This window comes from Megalobrama amblycephala, linkage group LG19 (assembly GCF_018812025.1).
Source record: "Megalobrama amblycephala isolate DHTTF-2021 linkage group LG19, ASM1881202v1, whole genome shotgun sequence".
NCBI classification, from domain to species: Eukaryota; Metazoa; Chordata; class Actinopteri; order Cypriniformes; family Xenocyprididae; genus Megalobrama; species Megalobrama amblycephala.
The window spans coordinates 20,960,963-20,975,380 of NC_063062.1; the positions used below are offsets into that span (position 1 = coordinate 20,960,963).

Here is a 14,418-nt window from a genome sequence, read left to right on the forward strand (position 1 = left end):
CGTTTCAGACCAAACAACTTTCCACTAATAAACATAAAGTTGAGCTTTATCTTCTTCTTTTTTTAACAGGCATATTAAAGGAGAAACAGACATAATATCTGTACTCTTAAAGGAATATTCACGCTTAAGCTCTATCAAGCACATCTGCGGCGTTCGTCATTTCTCAGTTTGTGAAAGCAAACATCAGTCTGAGGTGAAAGTTCTGCACTTACAGTGGACGTCTAAGGGGCAAATGTGCAATGTAAGTGCATTTCTGTATGTGCGTTTAGAACTGCTTTTACAAACAGAGACATGAATCGAGCCACAGATGCTGTCCAAACAGCTTTACTAGTATTTAACCCGGATATTAACATGAATAGTTATTCAAGCATTTGGCCATGAGGTAAAAACCCTTTGTTACACAGACGCAGGACAATGTTCAAATTCACTCATTTGTACACATTCAATAGACACTAAATCCTCTTACACAGGAAGTCAAACAGTTACATGTCTACATAACCAGTCTGCCAGATTATATAACCAACGACACATTAGTAAGACTATGTGCAGCAAATGTGACATTAAATACTAGAAAATGCAACATAATTCACCAGAAAGTGTCAATAAACAGCACAACCGTGAAATGACATCAGTTTGTTGCTTGGCATGGCAGAGTGAATTAAAGGCACAGTCATGTTTTTTCAGCAGTTCAGCTGCTGATATTTGTTGGTGAAGCATTTGGATGAAGCTGAAAAACTACAAACACTTCCATATATTCATAGAAGACAACTAGTGACATCTGGGATGACCCACTTTAAAATTATCAAATGAGAGTACTTGTGTTACAAAAGTGTGTCCGTAGTTGTCGGGAATGCCAGCAGGGGTCCTACTGATCAGCCAAATGTTGCCCTTTATTTCCACACAAACTTTCTGTCTGTAACACAGCTGACCATGAGAATTTCAAAGCCATATCTGTTGACACGTGCTACAGTCTAGACATATCAAACTATTAAAAATGACTCCTTTGCGGGGGTCGGAGATTGCATTTTGTTGAAAACAATCTCTTCTCAGGCTGTGTCCATAGCAACTAGACATTCTGTTCTCTCATAAACAGCACCTGCGGTACAGAAGAAAGTGTTACTTAAGAACAATGCCACTTTTTGAGAGTGAGATGTTAAAAGTGTGCATTGCCGTACCATTTTGCATCACAGTTTCCACTTTATCAACAGTTTTCTCTGAAAAATAATAAGGTAATACAAGGGAATGTTATATATAAGTTATTTTGCATATTATTTAGACTAGAATATCTTCAACTCGTGGACATTACCAGTCTAATTAACCAATTGCTATTGCAAAGAATGCTGGGAAATTGTGAGGTGAAGGACACTCATCAATCTGAAGCGCTTTCATTCATGCAGTGTGTGTGGGTTTGGGTCAATGTGTCTGAGTACCTGTTTTGTGCTGAACATCACTACTGTCTGAGGTTGTCTCTGCTGCAAATCATAAAAAATAAATCAAATAAATGATGACAGTGAAGTATTTGATGAATTAACTTTTTAATGATCAATTAATTATTTTAATAGCACTCAACTAGCAAACCATCAATCATGAAGCAGCGGCACTGTTACAACTTTGAATCACACCAGCTTTTTCACTTGCCCTGTCTTTTTAATGTCTTGTGCCATCTATTTCTCTTTCTCACATTCTCACCTCTTTTTAAGCGTCGACGGGCGAGTTTAATCTGGTCTTGCAGAATCTGGACCCAGTCTCTAGGGCCGGGAAGCTTCTCAATTCCATTGGCAGTGCAATACTTTTCTGTGAACACTAGATTCATACACACACAGAAAAGAATTACAGATTTAAAAGATACATATATACACTCACAGTCCACTTTATTAGGTACACCCTTTCAAATGCTCTTTAATGCATGTTTAATGCATGCTTTAATGCATATCTAATCAGCCAATCACATGGCAGCAACTCACATGGTCAAGATGATCTGCTGAAGCTCATACTGAGCATCAGAATGGGGAAGAAAGGTGATTTAAGTTACTTTGAACATAGTGGTTGTTGTCAGATGGCTGGTCTGAGTATTTTAGAAACTGCTGATCTACTGGGATTTTCACCCACAACCATCTCTAGGATTTACAGAGAATGGTCCGAAAAATAGAAAATATCCAATGAGCGTCAGTTCTGTTGGCAAAAATGCCTTGTTGCTGCCAGAGATCAAAGGAGAATGGCCGGACTGGTTTGAGCTGATAGAAAGGCAACAACTGAAAGTCACTCAAGGTCTGCAGAAGAGCATCTTTTATTGCAAAACACATGGAACCTTGAAGCAGATGGGCTACAGCAGCAGAAGACCTCACCGGGAGCCAGTCCTGTCAGATAAGAACAGGAAACTGAGGCTACAATTCACACTGGCTCACCAAAATTGGACAATAGATGATTGGAAAAATCTTATTTCTCTTGATTTCTGCTGCAATATTCAGATGGTAGAGTCAAAATTTGGCATAAACAACGTAAAACTATGGATCCTATCCTATTAATGGTTCAGGCTGTTGGTGGTGTAAAGGTGTGGGGGATATTTTCTTGGCACACCAGTTGAGCATCGTTTAAATGCCACAGCCTTCCTGAGTATTGTGGCTGATCATGTCAATCCCTTTATGAACACATCTTCTGATGGCTACTTCCAACAGGAAACATGCCATGTCACTAAGCTCAAATCATCTCAAACTGGATTCTTGAATATGACAATGAGTTCACTATACTCAAATGGCCTTCACAGTCACCAGATCTCAATCCAATAGAGCACCTTTGGGATGTGGTGGAACGGGAGATTCACATCATGGATGTGCAGCCGACAAATCTGCAGCAACTGCGGGATGCTGTCATGTCAATATGGACCAAAATCTCTGAGGAATGTTTCCAGCACCTTGTTAAACCACAAAGAATTATAGTGGTTCTGAAGGCAAAAGGGGGTCCAACCTGGTAATAGCAAGATGTATCTAATAAAGTGGCCAGTGAATATATACACAAACACACACAGTGCATCCAGAAAGTATTCATAGCACTTATTATGTTACAGCCTTATTCCAAAATGGATTGAGTTTATTATTTTACTCAAAAGTCTACAAACAATACCCCATAATGACAACGTGAAGGAAGTTTGTTTCAAATCATTGCAAATTTATAAAAAAAGAAGACGAAGAAGAAGAAAAAAATCACATGTACATAAGTATTCACAGCCTTTGCTCAATATTTTGTTGAAGCACCTTTGGCACCAATTAAAGCCTCAAGTCTCTATAAGCTTGGCACACCTATTTTTGGGCAGTTTCTCCCATTCTTCTTTGCAGGACCTCTCAAGCTCCATCAGGTTGGATGGGGAGCGTTGGTGCACAGCCATTTTCAGATTTCTCCAGAGATGTTCAACCAGGTTCAAGTCTGGGCCACTCAAGGACATTCACAGAGCTGTCCCATAGCCACTCCTTTGTTATCTTGGCTGTGTGCTTAGGGTCGTTGTCCTGTTGGAAGATGAACCTTCACCCCAGACTGAGGTCCAGACTGCTCATCAGTTTTCATCAAGCTCTGTACATTGCTGCATTCAACTTTCCCTTGACCCTGACTAGTCTCCCAGTTCCTGCCGCTGAAAAACATCCCCACAGCATGATTCTGCCACCACCATGCTTTACTGTAGGGATGGTGTTGGCCAGGTGATGAGAGGTGCCTGGTTTCCTCCAGACATTACACTTGCTATTCAGGCCAAATTGTTCAATCTATGTTTCATCAGACCAGAGAATTTTGTTTCTCATGGTCCGAGAGTTGTTCAGGTGCCTTTTGTTGGGCTGTCATGTGCCTTTTACTCAGGAGTGACTTCTGTCTGGTCCTGATTGGTGATGGATGTTCTTCTGAAAGGTTCTCCTCTCTCCACAGAGAAACGCTGGAGCTCTGTCAGAGTGACCATTGGGTTCTTTGGTCACCTCCCTGACTAAGGCCCTTCTCCCCCGATCACTCAGTTTGGCTGGGCGGCCCGCTCTAGAAAGAGTCCTGGTGGTTCCAAGCTTCTTCCATTTACGGATGATGGAGGCCACTGTGCTCATTGGGACCTTCAATGCTGCAGAAATGATTCTGTACCTTTCCCCAGATCTGTGCCTTGATTCAATCCTGTCTCTGAGATCTACAGACAATTCCTTGGACTTCATGGCTTGGTTGATATGCACTGTTAACTGTGGGACCTTATATAGATAGGTGTGTGCCTTTCCAAATCATGTCCAATCACCTGAATTTACCACAGGTGGACTCAACTCAGTCAAGTTGTAGAAACATCTCAAAGATGATGAGTGGAAACAGGATGCACCCGAGCTCAATTTTGAGTTTCATGGCAAAGGCTGTGAATACTTATGTACATGTGATTTCTTCATTTTTTTTTTAAAGGTGCCATAGAACTTTTTTAAAAAAAGATGTAATATAAGTCTAAGGTGTCCCCTGAATGTGTCTGTGAAGTTTCAGCTCAAAATACCCCATAGATTTTTTTAAATTCATTTTTTAACTGCCTATTTTGGGGCATCATTATAAATGAGCCAATTCAGGGCTACTGGCCCTTTAATTCTCCTGCTCCATGCCCACGGAGCCTTGCCTTGAACAGTGCATATACAAAGTTTACACAGCTAATATAACCCTCAAATGGATCTTTACAAAGTGTTCGTCATGCATGCGGCATGCATGCGTCAGATTATGTGAGTATTGTATACTGTTATATTGTTTACATTTGATTCTGAATGAATTTGAGGCTGTGATCCGTGGCTAACGGCTAATGCTACACTGTTGGAGAGATTTATAAAGAACGAAGTTGTGTTTATGAATTATACAGACTGCAAGTGTTTAAAAATGAAAATAGCGACGGCTCTTGTCTCCATGTATACAGTAAGAAACGATGGTAACTTTAACCACATTTAACAGTACATTAGCAACATGCTAATGAAACATTTAGAAAGACAATTTACAAATATCACTAAAAATATCATGATATCATGAATCATGTCAGTTATTATTGCTCCATCTGCCATTTTTCGCTATTGTTCTTGCTTGCTTATGATGATTTGGTTGTGCACATCCAGACGTTACTGGCTGCCCTTGTCTAATTCATAATGTTGGGAACATGGGCTGGCATATGCAAATATTGGGGCATTCACCCCGACTGTTACGTAACAGTCGGTGTTATGTTGAGATTCGCCTGTTCTTCAGAGGTCTTTTAAACAAATGAGATTTATATAAGAAGGAGGAAACAATGGAGTTTGAGACTCACTGTATGTCATTTCCATGTACTGAACTCTTGTTATTTGACTATGCCAAGATAAATTCAATTTTTCATTCGAGGGCACCTTTAAATACATTTTCAAACAAACTTCTTTCACGTTGTCATTATGGGGTATTGTTTGTAGAATTTTAAGGAAAATAATGAATTTAATCCATTTTGGAATAAGGCTGTAACATAACAAAATGTGGAAAAAGTGAAGCGCTGTGAATACTTTCCGGATGCACTGTATATACACGCATCTGTATGTATGTATGTGTGTGTGTGTGTGTGTTTGTGTGTGTGTGTGTGTTTTAAAATGTATTAATTCTATCAAACCAAGTAACATATACAAGCATATGCTGCATGATTTTTACTCAATAACATAATTTTATAACCATTTTTGTTACAATAATTATCTAATGCAATGACATTTTAAAGTGTGGCTTACTGTAAGTGTCCAAATACATTTTTAGAGCTACTGTATAAACTCATTATAATGTTCTCCTCTACGCTGATGTTGAGTAAATTCTGGTCTGATTTATTTATTTTCACACACCTTTAATGGCTCCAACTATGTTTTGATCAAGTCCTTTCCTGGTGTCATTCAGACCTCTCTTCCTCTTGCCGTTGGGCAGTGAGTTTGCCAGCGTGGTATCATCAAAGAATGCACACACCAGTTTCCTGAAGAGCAGGCTGCCAGAGCGTGTGTAGTTCAGTAAGATAGAGTCCAACTGTGCTTTAGGAATAAATACGTCATAATCCTCGGCCAACTGCACCTCCGGCTGGGAGACAGACGGGCAGGATATTAATAAAAGAAATTAATACACACTCATGCACTCAGACACTGACACACACTGTAATAATGCCACAATTGCACCTTTAGTCGGATGACACAAAAATGGAAGATACATTTAAAAGTATAATTTCTTAGACATATACATTACTTATACTCATACTTATCGGAAATGAACACAGCCTACAGAATTGTGAAACCATACTTATTCATTCATCCCTTAATTTTATTATAGCATTTTCTCATTCTGGTGAGAGAGAAAGACATGGTCATTAATCTGATGGGTACAAACATGGTCCAAAATAAAAACTTGCCAAGAGTAAAAATGTGGTTTGGCAAGTAAATAAAACTGGCTAGCTGGTTGCTTCTTTTTTAAAAAGTGAAACATGCAAGGTTGAATTCAGAGTCTAAAAACTAGATGATATTTTCTGAAGAAAATTTGAGTGATGCTTTTCAACATAACTGAAGGATGTTCTTTTTGCCCATGTCAATGCAGTTTTTTAATGAAATAATGCAAAATACATTTTTAATATATACATTATCGGCATTACTTTAATTTGAATAAAAACAAAAAACAAGAACTTAATATTTTAGACAGAATTATTTTGTCTGCTTTTGTCCTACCAACAAAAACAGTTCTAAACTAAACCACAGCAGAATCAAACAGCAGTTTGTGTTTGGTTTTTTAATTAATCCGTGTGTTTGAACGAATCGATTAAGAGAGTGATTCAATGAATCTTTCATATAGACTAGAGTGGCAAACTCCGGTCCTGGAGAACCACAGTCCTGCAGAGTTCAACTCCAACCCTGATAAAAACTCACCTGCCTGTAGCTTTCAAGTAACCCTTCAGACCTTGATTAGCTTGTTCAGGTGAGTTTGATAAGGGCTGAAGCAAAACTCTGTAGGATTGTGGCTCGCCACCCCTGATATAGACAGTGGCTGCATCCGAAATCACATACTTCCCTACTTGTAAATAGGCAAAAAAAATTCATAGTATTCATTAAACAGTAGGCAAAAGGTACCCAGATGACCTATTACTTCCGGCGAGATTCTTAAGTGTGCATATGATGGACACTTTACTATCCCATGAAGCCACGGGAGAGGACTTGTGAAAGACAGTAGTTGCGTCCCAAATGACGTAATATACACTATGCACTTATGCACTCATCCGTGTAGTACGTGAATTGTATAAAGTTATTTTGTAATTTACATGGGAGTCTGATAGCCCCTTTCCCTCCGCTATGTAATTAAAGCTGTGACAGTTAAGTGTTAATTTTCTGTTAATTTAGTGCATCATCCGGGTATTTAAAGGGTTAAGGTTTAAAGGGTTAGTTCACCCAAAAATGAAAATAATGTCATTTATTACTCACCCTCATGTCATTCTACACCCGTAAGAACTTTGTTCATCTTTGGAACACAAATTAAGATATTTTTGATGAAATTCGATGGCTCAGTGAGGCCTCTATTGCCAGCAATGTCACAGAGCCTCTCAAGATCCAGAAAGGTACTCAAAACATATTTAAATCAGTTCATGTGAGTACAGTGGTTCAACCTTAATATTATAAAGTGACGAGAATACTTTTTGGGCACCAAAAAAACAAAATAACAACTTTTCAACAATATCTAGTGATGGGCGATTTCAAAACACTGCTTCAAATCTTTTGTTTCGAATCAGTGGTTTGAAACAAAAGATTCGTAAAGCTTCGAAGCTTCATGAAGCAGTGTTTTGAAATCGGCAATCACTAGATATTGTTGAAAAGTCGTTATTTTGTTTTTTTTGGTGCACAAAAAGTATTCTAGTCGCTTTACAATATTAAGGTTGAACCAATGTACTCAAATGAACTGTTTTAAATATGTTTTGAGTACCTTTCTGGATCTTGAAATGTTTGGAGACATTGCTGGCAATAGAGGCCTCACTGAGCCATCGGATTTCATCAAAAATATCTTAATTTGTTTTCCGAAGATGAACGAAGGTCTTACGGCTCTGGGACGACATGAGGGTGAGTAATTAATGACAGAATTTTCATTTTTGGGTGAACTAACCCTTTAAAATGTACTTTTTCTTTTTGGAATTTTCAGTCACTACTTGCATTATTTATACTTAAAAACGCCATAGAATAGTGCTATACTATTGTATTATAGTAATTACTGTATTACTATAGTAATTACTATAAATGATGCATAATTCCATGCAATTAACCCTAAACCACACCCTAATCTAATCCTAACCCTATAGTACATGAATTGAGACGCAGCTAAAGAAACGATGGTCATGTGACAGCATGGTGAATGTAGTATGTCCGGATTACATTCGAACTATACCTACTCATACTATATAGTATGTACTTTTTTAGCAGTCAAGAAGTAATTACTTGTTTAAAATAAGTACCTACTTAAGAGAGTATGCAATTTCGGATGGAGCCAGTCAGTTGTTTCAATCCTGAACAAATCAGTGTTGTTAAACAAACGAATTGAATGAAATATTTAAACAACTCACTCATAATACAGTTACTTGCTGCCATCCAATTGTGTAATTATGTAACATACAGAAAGATTCTCTGAAAATGCACAAACTGACAGTCCTCCTGACATGTATTATATTATATTATATTATATTATATTATATTATATTATATTATATTATATTATATTATATTATATTATATTATATTATATTAACACTTTATTTTACAGTGTCCTTGTTACACGTTACATGTAGTTACTATAGTAATTGCTATAAATTATGCATAATTACATACAACTAACCCTAAACCACACCCTAATCTAATACAAACCCTATAGTAAGTACATGTAGATCATTTTTATTACTCACTACTTAGATATATAATTACACTGTAACACAGACACCTTAAAATAAAGTGTAACCTTATATTATATTATATTTAAAAAAAAATAACTTTTGATAAACAATTTTTGTCAATTTAAAACCCCTGGGTACAAATAATGTACTCGCTCCCGCACACATTGACAGTGGTGTACCTCTGTGGTGCTTTGGCCTCTGGTGACGCTGTAGTGAGAGGGAGGTGTCTTCACACTGGGAATGGGATCTGGAATAAATGTTGCCAATGTGGAGGGTGTGTCCTCTCTGGACTGATTACACTCATTAACAGTATCAACCTCAGCAGCTGGCGACATAGGTGTGCTTTTTTTAGTGGCTGTGGCCAGAAGTGTCACTCTGTGACCTGGCCTCCTCTTTCGAGTCCTCCTCCTGGAGATGCAGGCTCGGGACGAGGAAAGTGAACCCTGGGAGCCCTGTTTGTCCTGGGTCCCTAAGAGCACAGCAGAACACGGGTCAATGCGCCTGTATGTGCGTTGAGTTCAGATGAGTTTGAGGGTAGTTATGTATGATTTACCTCTCTGAGTTTGGATTAGTTTCCTCATGGTACGTAACTCCAGCAGAATGGCCTGCAGGGTGCTCTTGCAGTTGCACATACAGCAGCTGGGCTCAGTTGCCATGGCAGCAGGCGCAGGGGGCAAGGCCATGTCTGAATCAGAACACACATGCATCGTCAACACAACGGCCATCACTGATGATGTCTAACACCCAGAGGCTCCAAGCACCCGGCACAAAAACCACCTGACTTTCTGACTCCAGTGTGTGTGCACCAGACTGACAGTGAGAGAGTTATTGTGTCTTTTTGTGTGTATAGAATAAAGACATTCCGTGTTTGCTGTGTTATCCAAAGATGTCTAGACACTTGCTGCTGCGGTGCCAGACAGTACATCTTTCTGCAGCCCACAGTCACATAATACAGCTTCCCCTGGAAAGAATCCCAACGGGGTTCAAGTAATATTTTCCTTTTTTCCTATCTGAAGTCACTGTGAGAAGAAGCATGGATTCACTGAGTTTAATACCACAGAAAAAAAAAAGAAGAAAAAAAAAAAACTCAGATAAACAACCTCAGATAAACTGCAAAAACTAGAGGTCAAGAGAAATGGTGTGGTTTAATGGTAAATATCTGGGCTGGAAGCTGATAAATACAAAAATAAATAAAATGTACAAAAATAAAATAAAATGTACTAAAATAAAATTTTGAATTATATAGGCTATTGATTGTTTTACTTCATAAGGAATTGAGTAAATTGAGTAAATCTGTGAGATTATATATGTTCACATATGGCTTCCTTTTTGCATGATAGAGCTTTAGTTGGCATCTGCAGATGGCACGGCGGATTGTGTTAACCGACAGTGGTTTCTCGAAGTATTCCTGGGCCCATTTAGTAATGTCATTAACACAATCATGCCGATGAGTGATGCAGCGTCATCTGAGGGCCTGAAGACCACAGACATCCAATAAAGGTCTTCAGCCTTGTCCCTTACGCACAGAGATTTCTCCAGTTTCTCTGAATCTTTTGATGATGTTATACACTGTAGATGATTGATGATTTTGTCTTTCACAGATTGGAGAGCATCTGCCCATCTTTACTTCTCAGAGACTCTGTCTCTCTAAGACATCCCTTTTATAGCTAATCATGTTACAGACCTGATATCAATTAACTTAATTAGTTGCTAGATGTTCTCCTAGCTGAATCTTTTCAAAATTTCTTGCTTTTTCAGCCATTTGTTGCCCCCGTGCCAACTTTTTTTGAGACCTGTAGCAGGCATCAAATTTGAAATGAGCTCATTTAGTGGATAAAAAGTGTAAAATTTCTCAGTTCAAACATTTGTTATGTTATCTATTTTCTGTTATAAATAAAATATTGGCTCATGTGATTTGAAAGTCTTTTAGTTTTAATTTTATTCAAATTTAAAAAAATGTCCCAACATTTCCGGAATTCAGGTTGTACTTTTTGGGGCCACTGCATATAAATATCATCATAGTGTAATATCCATACCTAAACATGGATCTGTTTTGCATTTGACATAGATTTTGCTCACTTAACAAATCTTCTGAAGATTACAAAACCTCTGCATTGCTTAGAGACTCACCATTAGCTTTCAAGTGGTTCAGCATCCTCTGGGTTTTGGAGCGTGTGCCGTACTGCCCGTGAGCCAGAGGTGGGACAGAGCTCCAGCCGTACTGGAGATGTTCAGGGGCCGGGCTCTGTGCCACGGGTGGGCTGAGAGCCTCTTCCTGAGGCTCTTGTTTTAGGGTCTCTCCCTCTCGTCCAACTCGCTGGTACACTCGTCCTGTCTTGTCACTCAGCAAGCGCATCATGCCTGTTATCTGTTTCTTTATCTCCATCCCTTCATCACCTAACCAGACTGAGACACACAGTTAACACACAGAGCCTGTACACAGTCATGCAGTATGTGATGAACGATAGCTACCTTCACTCTCGGAAGCTGCTTCACCTTCAGTGTCATTCTGGTCTACATCATCCATTTCATGGCTAAAGTCTAAATAAATCACAGAAGAGTGTTTGTTTTAGGATTTTAGGAGATAGAAGACAAACAGAAAAGCTGAGGGAAAGGTTAGGAAAGGTGCTTAAAGCTGTGGTTGATTATGATTTTACGCTTTTAACTTTAGTTAGTGTGTAATGTTGCTGTTAGAGCATAAATAACATCTGCAAAGTTATGATGCTCAAAGTTCAATGCAAAGGGAGATATTATCTTTTAAAGAATTCTCTGTTTAAGGACTACAACAAATGGCTGGTAGGGACTACAACGAGCTTCTTCCTGGGTTGGTGTCATCACTAACTAACCCTAAAATTTACATCAACCCTGCCCCGAGAACACAGAACAAAGAGGAGAAGGCCATGTTGAGAAGAGGAAGAGTTGTTGTAGTAGAGACATGCCGTCATTTTATGCCGGACTGCTTTACAAACGAGGGTCAATTCAACGCTGAGTTTGCACAAAAGATTAACATGACGGCACATGTTAGTCAATGAGTTGAATCAACTCCACAGCAACTATATAAATGTATCCAATAACTGTTCAGAAACATCCATTAGCATTCTAAAAGCTGTAACTTCTTCCTGAGTCTCTCCATCAGTGTCCGACTCCGGTTTGAACAATGTAAGGCTGAACACAATACTGACAATCGTCATTTTGGCTGTGTGAGATTCTCCAGCTTTGTTGTTGTTGAGCAACCGAAGCGTGAGCTGTTAAAGCTCCGCCCTCTTCTGGAAAACAACCAGGAGCAGCAGCTCATTTACATTTAAAGGGACACACACAAAAACGGTGTGTTTTTGCTCACACCCAAATAGGGGCAAATTTGACAAGCTATAATAAATGATTTGTGGGGTATTTTGAGCTGAAACTTCACAGACTTATATTACATTTTGTGAAAAGGAGCATTATAGGTCCTCTTTAAAACTGAAGTATCAGATTGATACTATTCTTATAAGAACTTACTGTAAACAAAATTTCAATTTTGATTAATGTCCAAAATGTTTTTGAGTGAGTTAAGGATACACATCACACAAGTCAAAATAAATTATATACCGTATATATGAATGGTATATAACTTAAGATAACAATTTTTGGTCCCACTTTATATTAAGTGGCCTTAACTACTATGCACTTACATCAAAAAATAAGTACTATGTACTTATTAGGTTCATATTGAATTGCAAAACACTTTTGCTGCTATTGAGGTGGAATATGGGTAAGGTTAGGGAAAGCTTTGGTGGTGTGGGTAGGTTTAAGGGTAGGGGTAAGGTGTAAGGGATGAGTCAACAGTGTAATTATAAATATAATTACAGAAATTAATTACAGATGTAATTGCATGCAGGTGTTTTTAAAATATAAGTACAATGTAAAAACATGTATGTACACAATAAGTGCATTGTATCAAATGATTAATTTAAATGTAAGTACGTAATAGTTAAGGCCACTTAATATAAAGTAGGACCCAATTTTTTATTTTGCATACAGCTGAGTTTTGATTAGATTTTTTTTTATATTAAGAGAAAATAAAAACATTTGCATACAACATTGAGTTCTCTAATATATTAAACATAAAAAAACAGTAAAATGAATTTCAACAGAGCATGGGGGGTTTCAGCATTCAGCATTAGTCCTATAGTAAATAAAATAAAATAAAATCACAAATAGACTATTGCAAACAGGCTGTCAGTTTAGGCCTATTAGTTGTTAAAACTTGCATGCATAATAATTATGAAAGGACTAAAATAGTTTTAGATGAAGTATAGCAGGACGCTGATTGACATGTCATGTACTCGTGCTGTGTTGTCACTAATAACAGCAGCTGTATGCGTGACGTATGTGCGGTGCAGATGTGATGAAGTGATGCTGCAGGACCACCTGTAGGCTGCGTGACTGTGAAGAGCTTCATCCAGACCATCATCACATTCACGCAGCAAACAGACTTTTAGTATATTCTATCACACTTGAAGAAGAGCACATGGACAAACTAAATGCATTAGAAGATGAAAATGTTTTACTATGAACGCTGCTGAAAAACACGCGATTCAAAATCAAAATGACTCAAACAGAATTAAGCGTCTGACATTGTGAGGATGCGAGCAGGACAATGAGGGAATGATACATTGTATCACAGGTGCATTCCAGAGTGCTGACGTAACGCCTCCGATGTGCTCTATTGTCTGCTGTCATCTACAGGACCGTATGTCCGCTTACCTGCATCATTCACCAGTTTAAAGCTCTGAGATTTCCTGCTCCGCTTCCTCTCCACAAACTCCATTTTAAGGGCAGAGCGGTGAAGAGACAGAATCCAGCCCAGTTCATCAGCACACAGGCTCTTTAATCACTGACAAACTCATTAAGTCCAGCTGATGATGAGTGAAGCGAACCTGAGCTTTAATAATAATCGCGCGTCTCTCTGGACTGATGATGAAGGTGGTGGTGATGAGGAGGAGGAGGAGGATGGACAGGACGCGTTTACATTCTCCTGCGGGGCTGCTCGTTTATGATGTAAATAAATAAACCTCTTAATTCTTTCAGAATTCGTCACGTCTATTCCTTTGCGCCACCTGATGGTCGCTAATATTTCTGGGGCGCAGATATGAGGGTCCAGACTTACATTGGACAGACTGGAGGAAAATGACTCAGTCACTGGCACTCTGTTGTCGAGAGGAGAAGAAACTTTCAGTTTTGTCTGGCAGAATGTGACAACTCCCACAAAAGAGCAATGCGTTGTAAAAGAGTAAACTTTGTATATATATATATATATATATATATATATATATATATATATATATATATATATATATATATACATTGTAGTTATATTTTAAAAATTCCTACATGTAATTACATCTGTAATTAATTTCTGTAATTACATTTATAATTACACTGTTGATCCATCCATCCTTAACCCAGCCTTAAACCTATCCATACCACCAGAGCTTTCCCTAACCTTACCCGTATCCCACCTCAATAGCAGCAAAAGTGATTTGCAATAC

The 14,418-nt window shown here is 38.4% G+C and overlaps 1 protein-coding gene across 1 annotated transcript; it reads right to left on the reverse strand.

Annotated features, from left to right (window-relative positions):
- Window positions 1-870: 870 nt before the first annotated feature.
- bend7 (BEN domain containing 7) lies at window positions 871-14,048 on the reverse strand. Its single transcript, XM_048169539.1, has 10 exons — window positions 13,634-14,048; window positions 11,360-11,428; window positions 11,018-11,293; window positions 9,441-9,572; window positions 9,067-9,356; window positions 5,829-6,054; window positions 1,690-1,803; window positions 1,431-1,472; window positions 1,176-1,214; window positions 871-1,096 (listed from the first exon to the last, which is right to left on the reverse strand). Exons 1-10 carry the CDS (start codon window positions 13,695-13,697, stop codon window positions 1,047-1,049), a joined length of 1,302 nt encoding a protein of 433 aa, XP_048025496.1. The 5' UTR covers window positions 13,698-14,048; the 3' UTR covers window positions 871-1,046.
- Window positions 14,049-14,418: the final 370 nt, after the last annotated feature.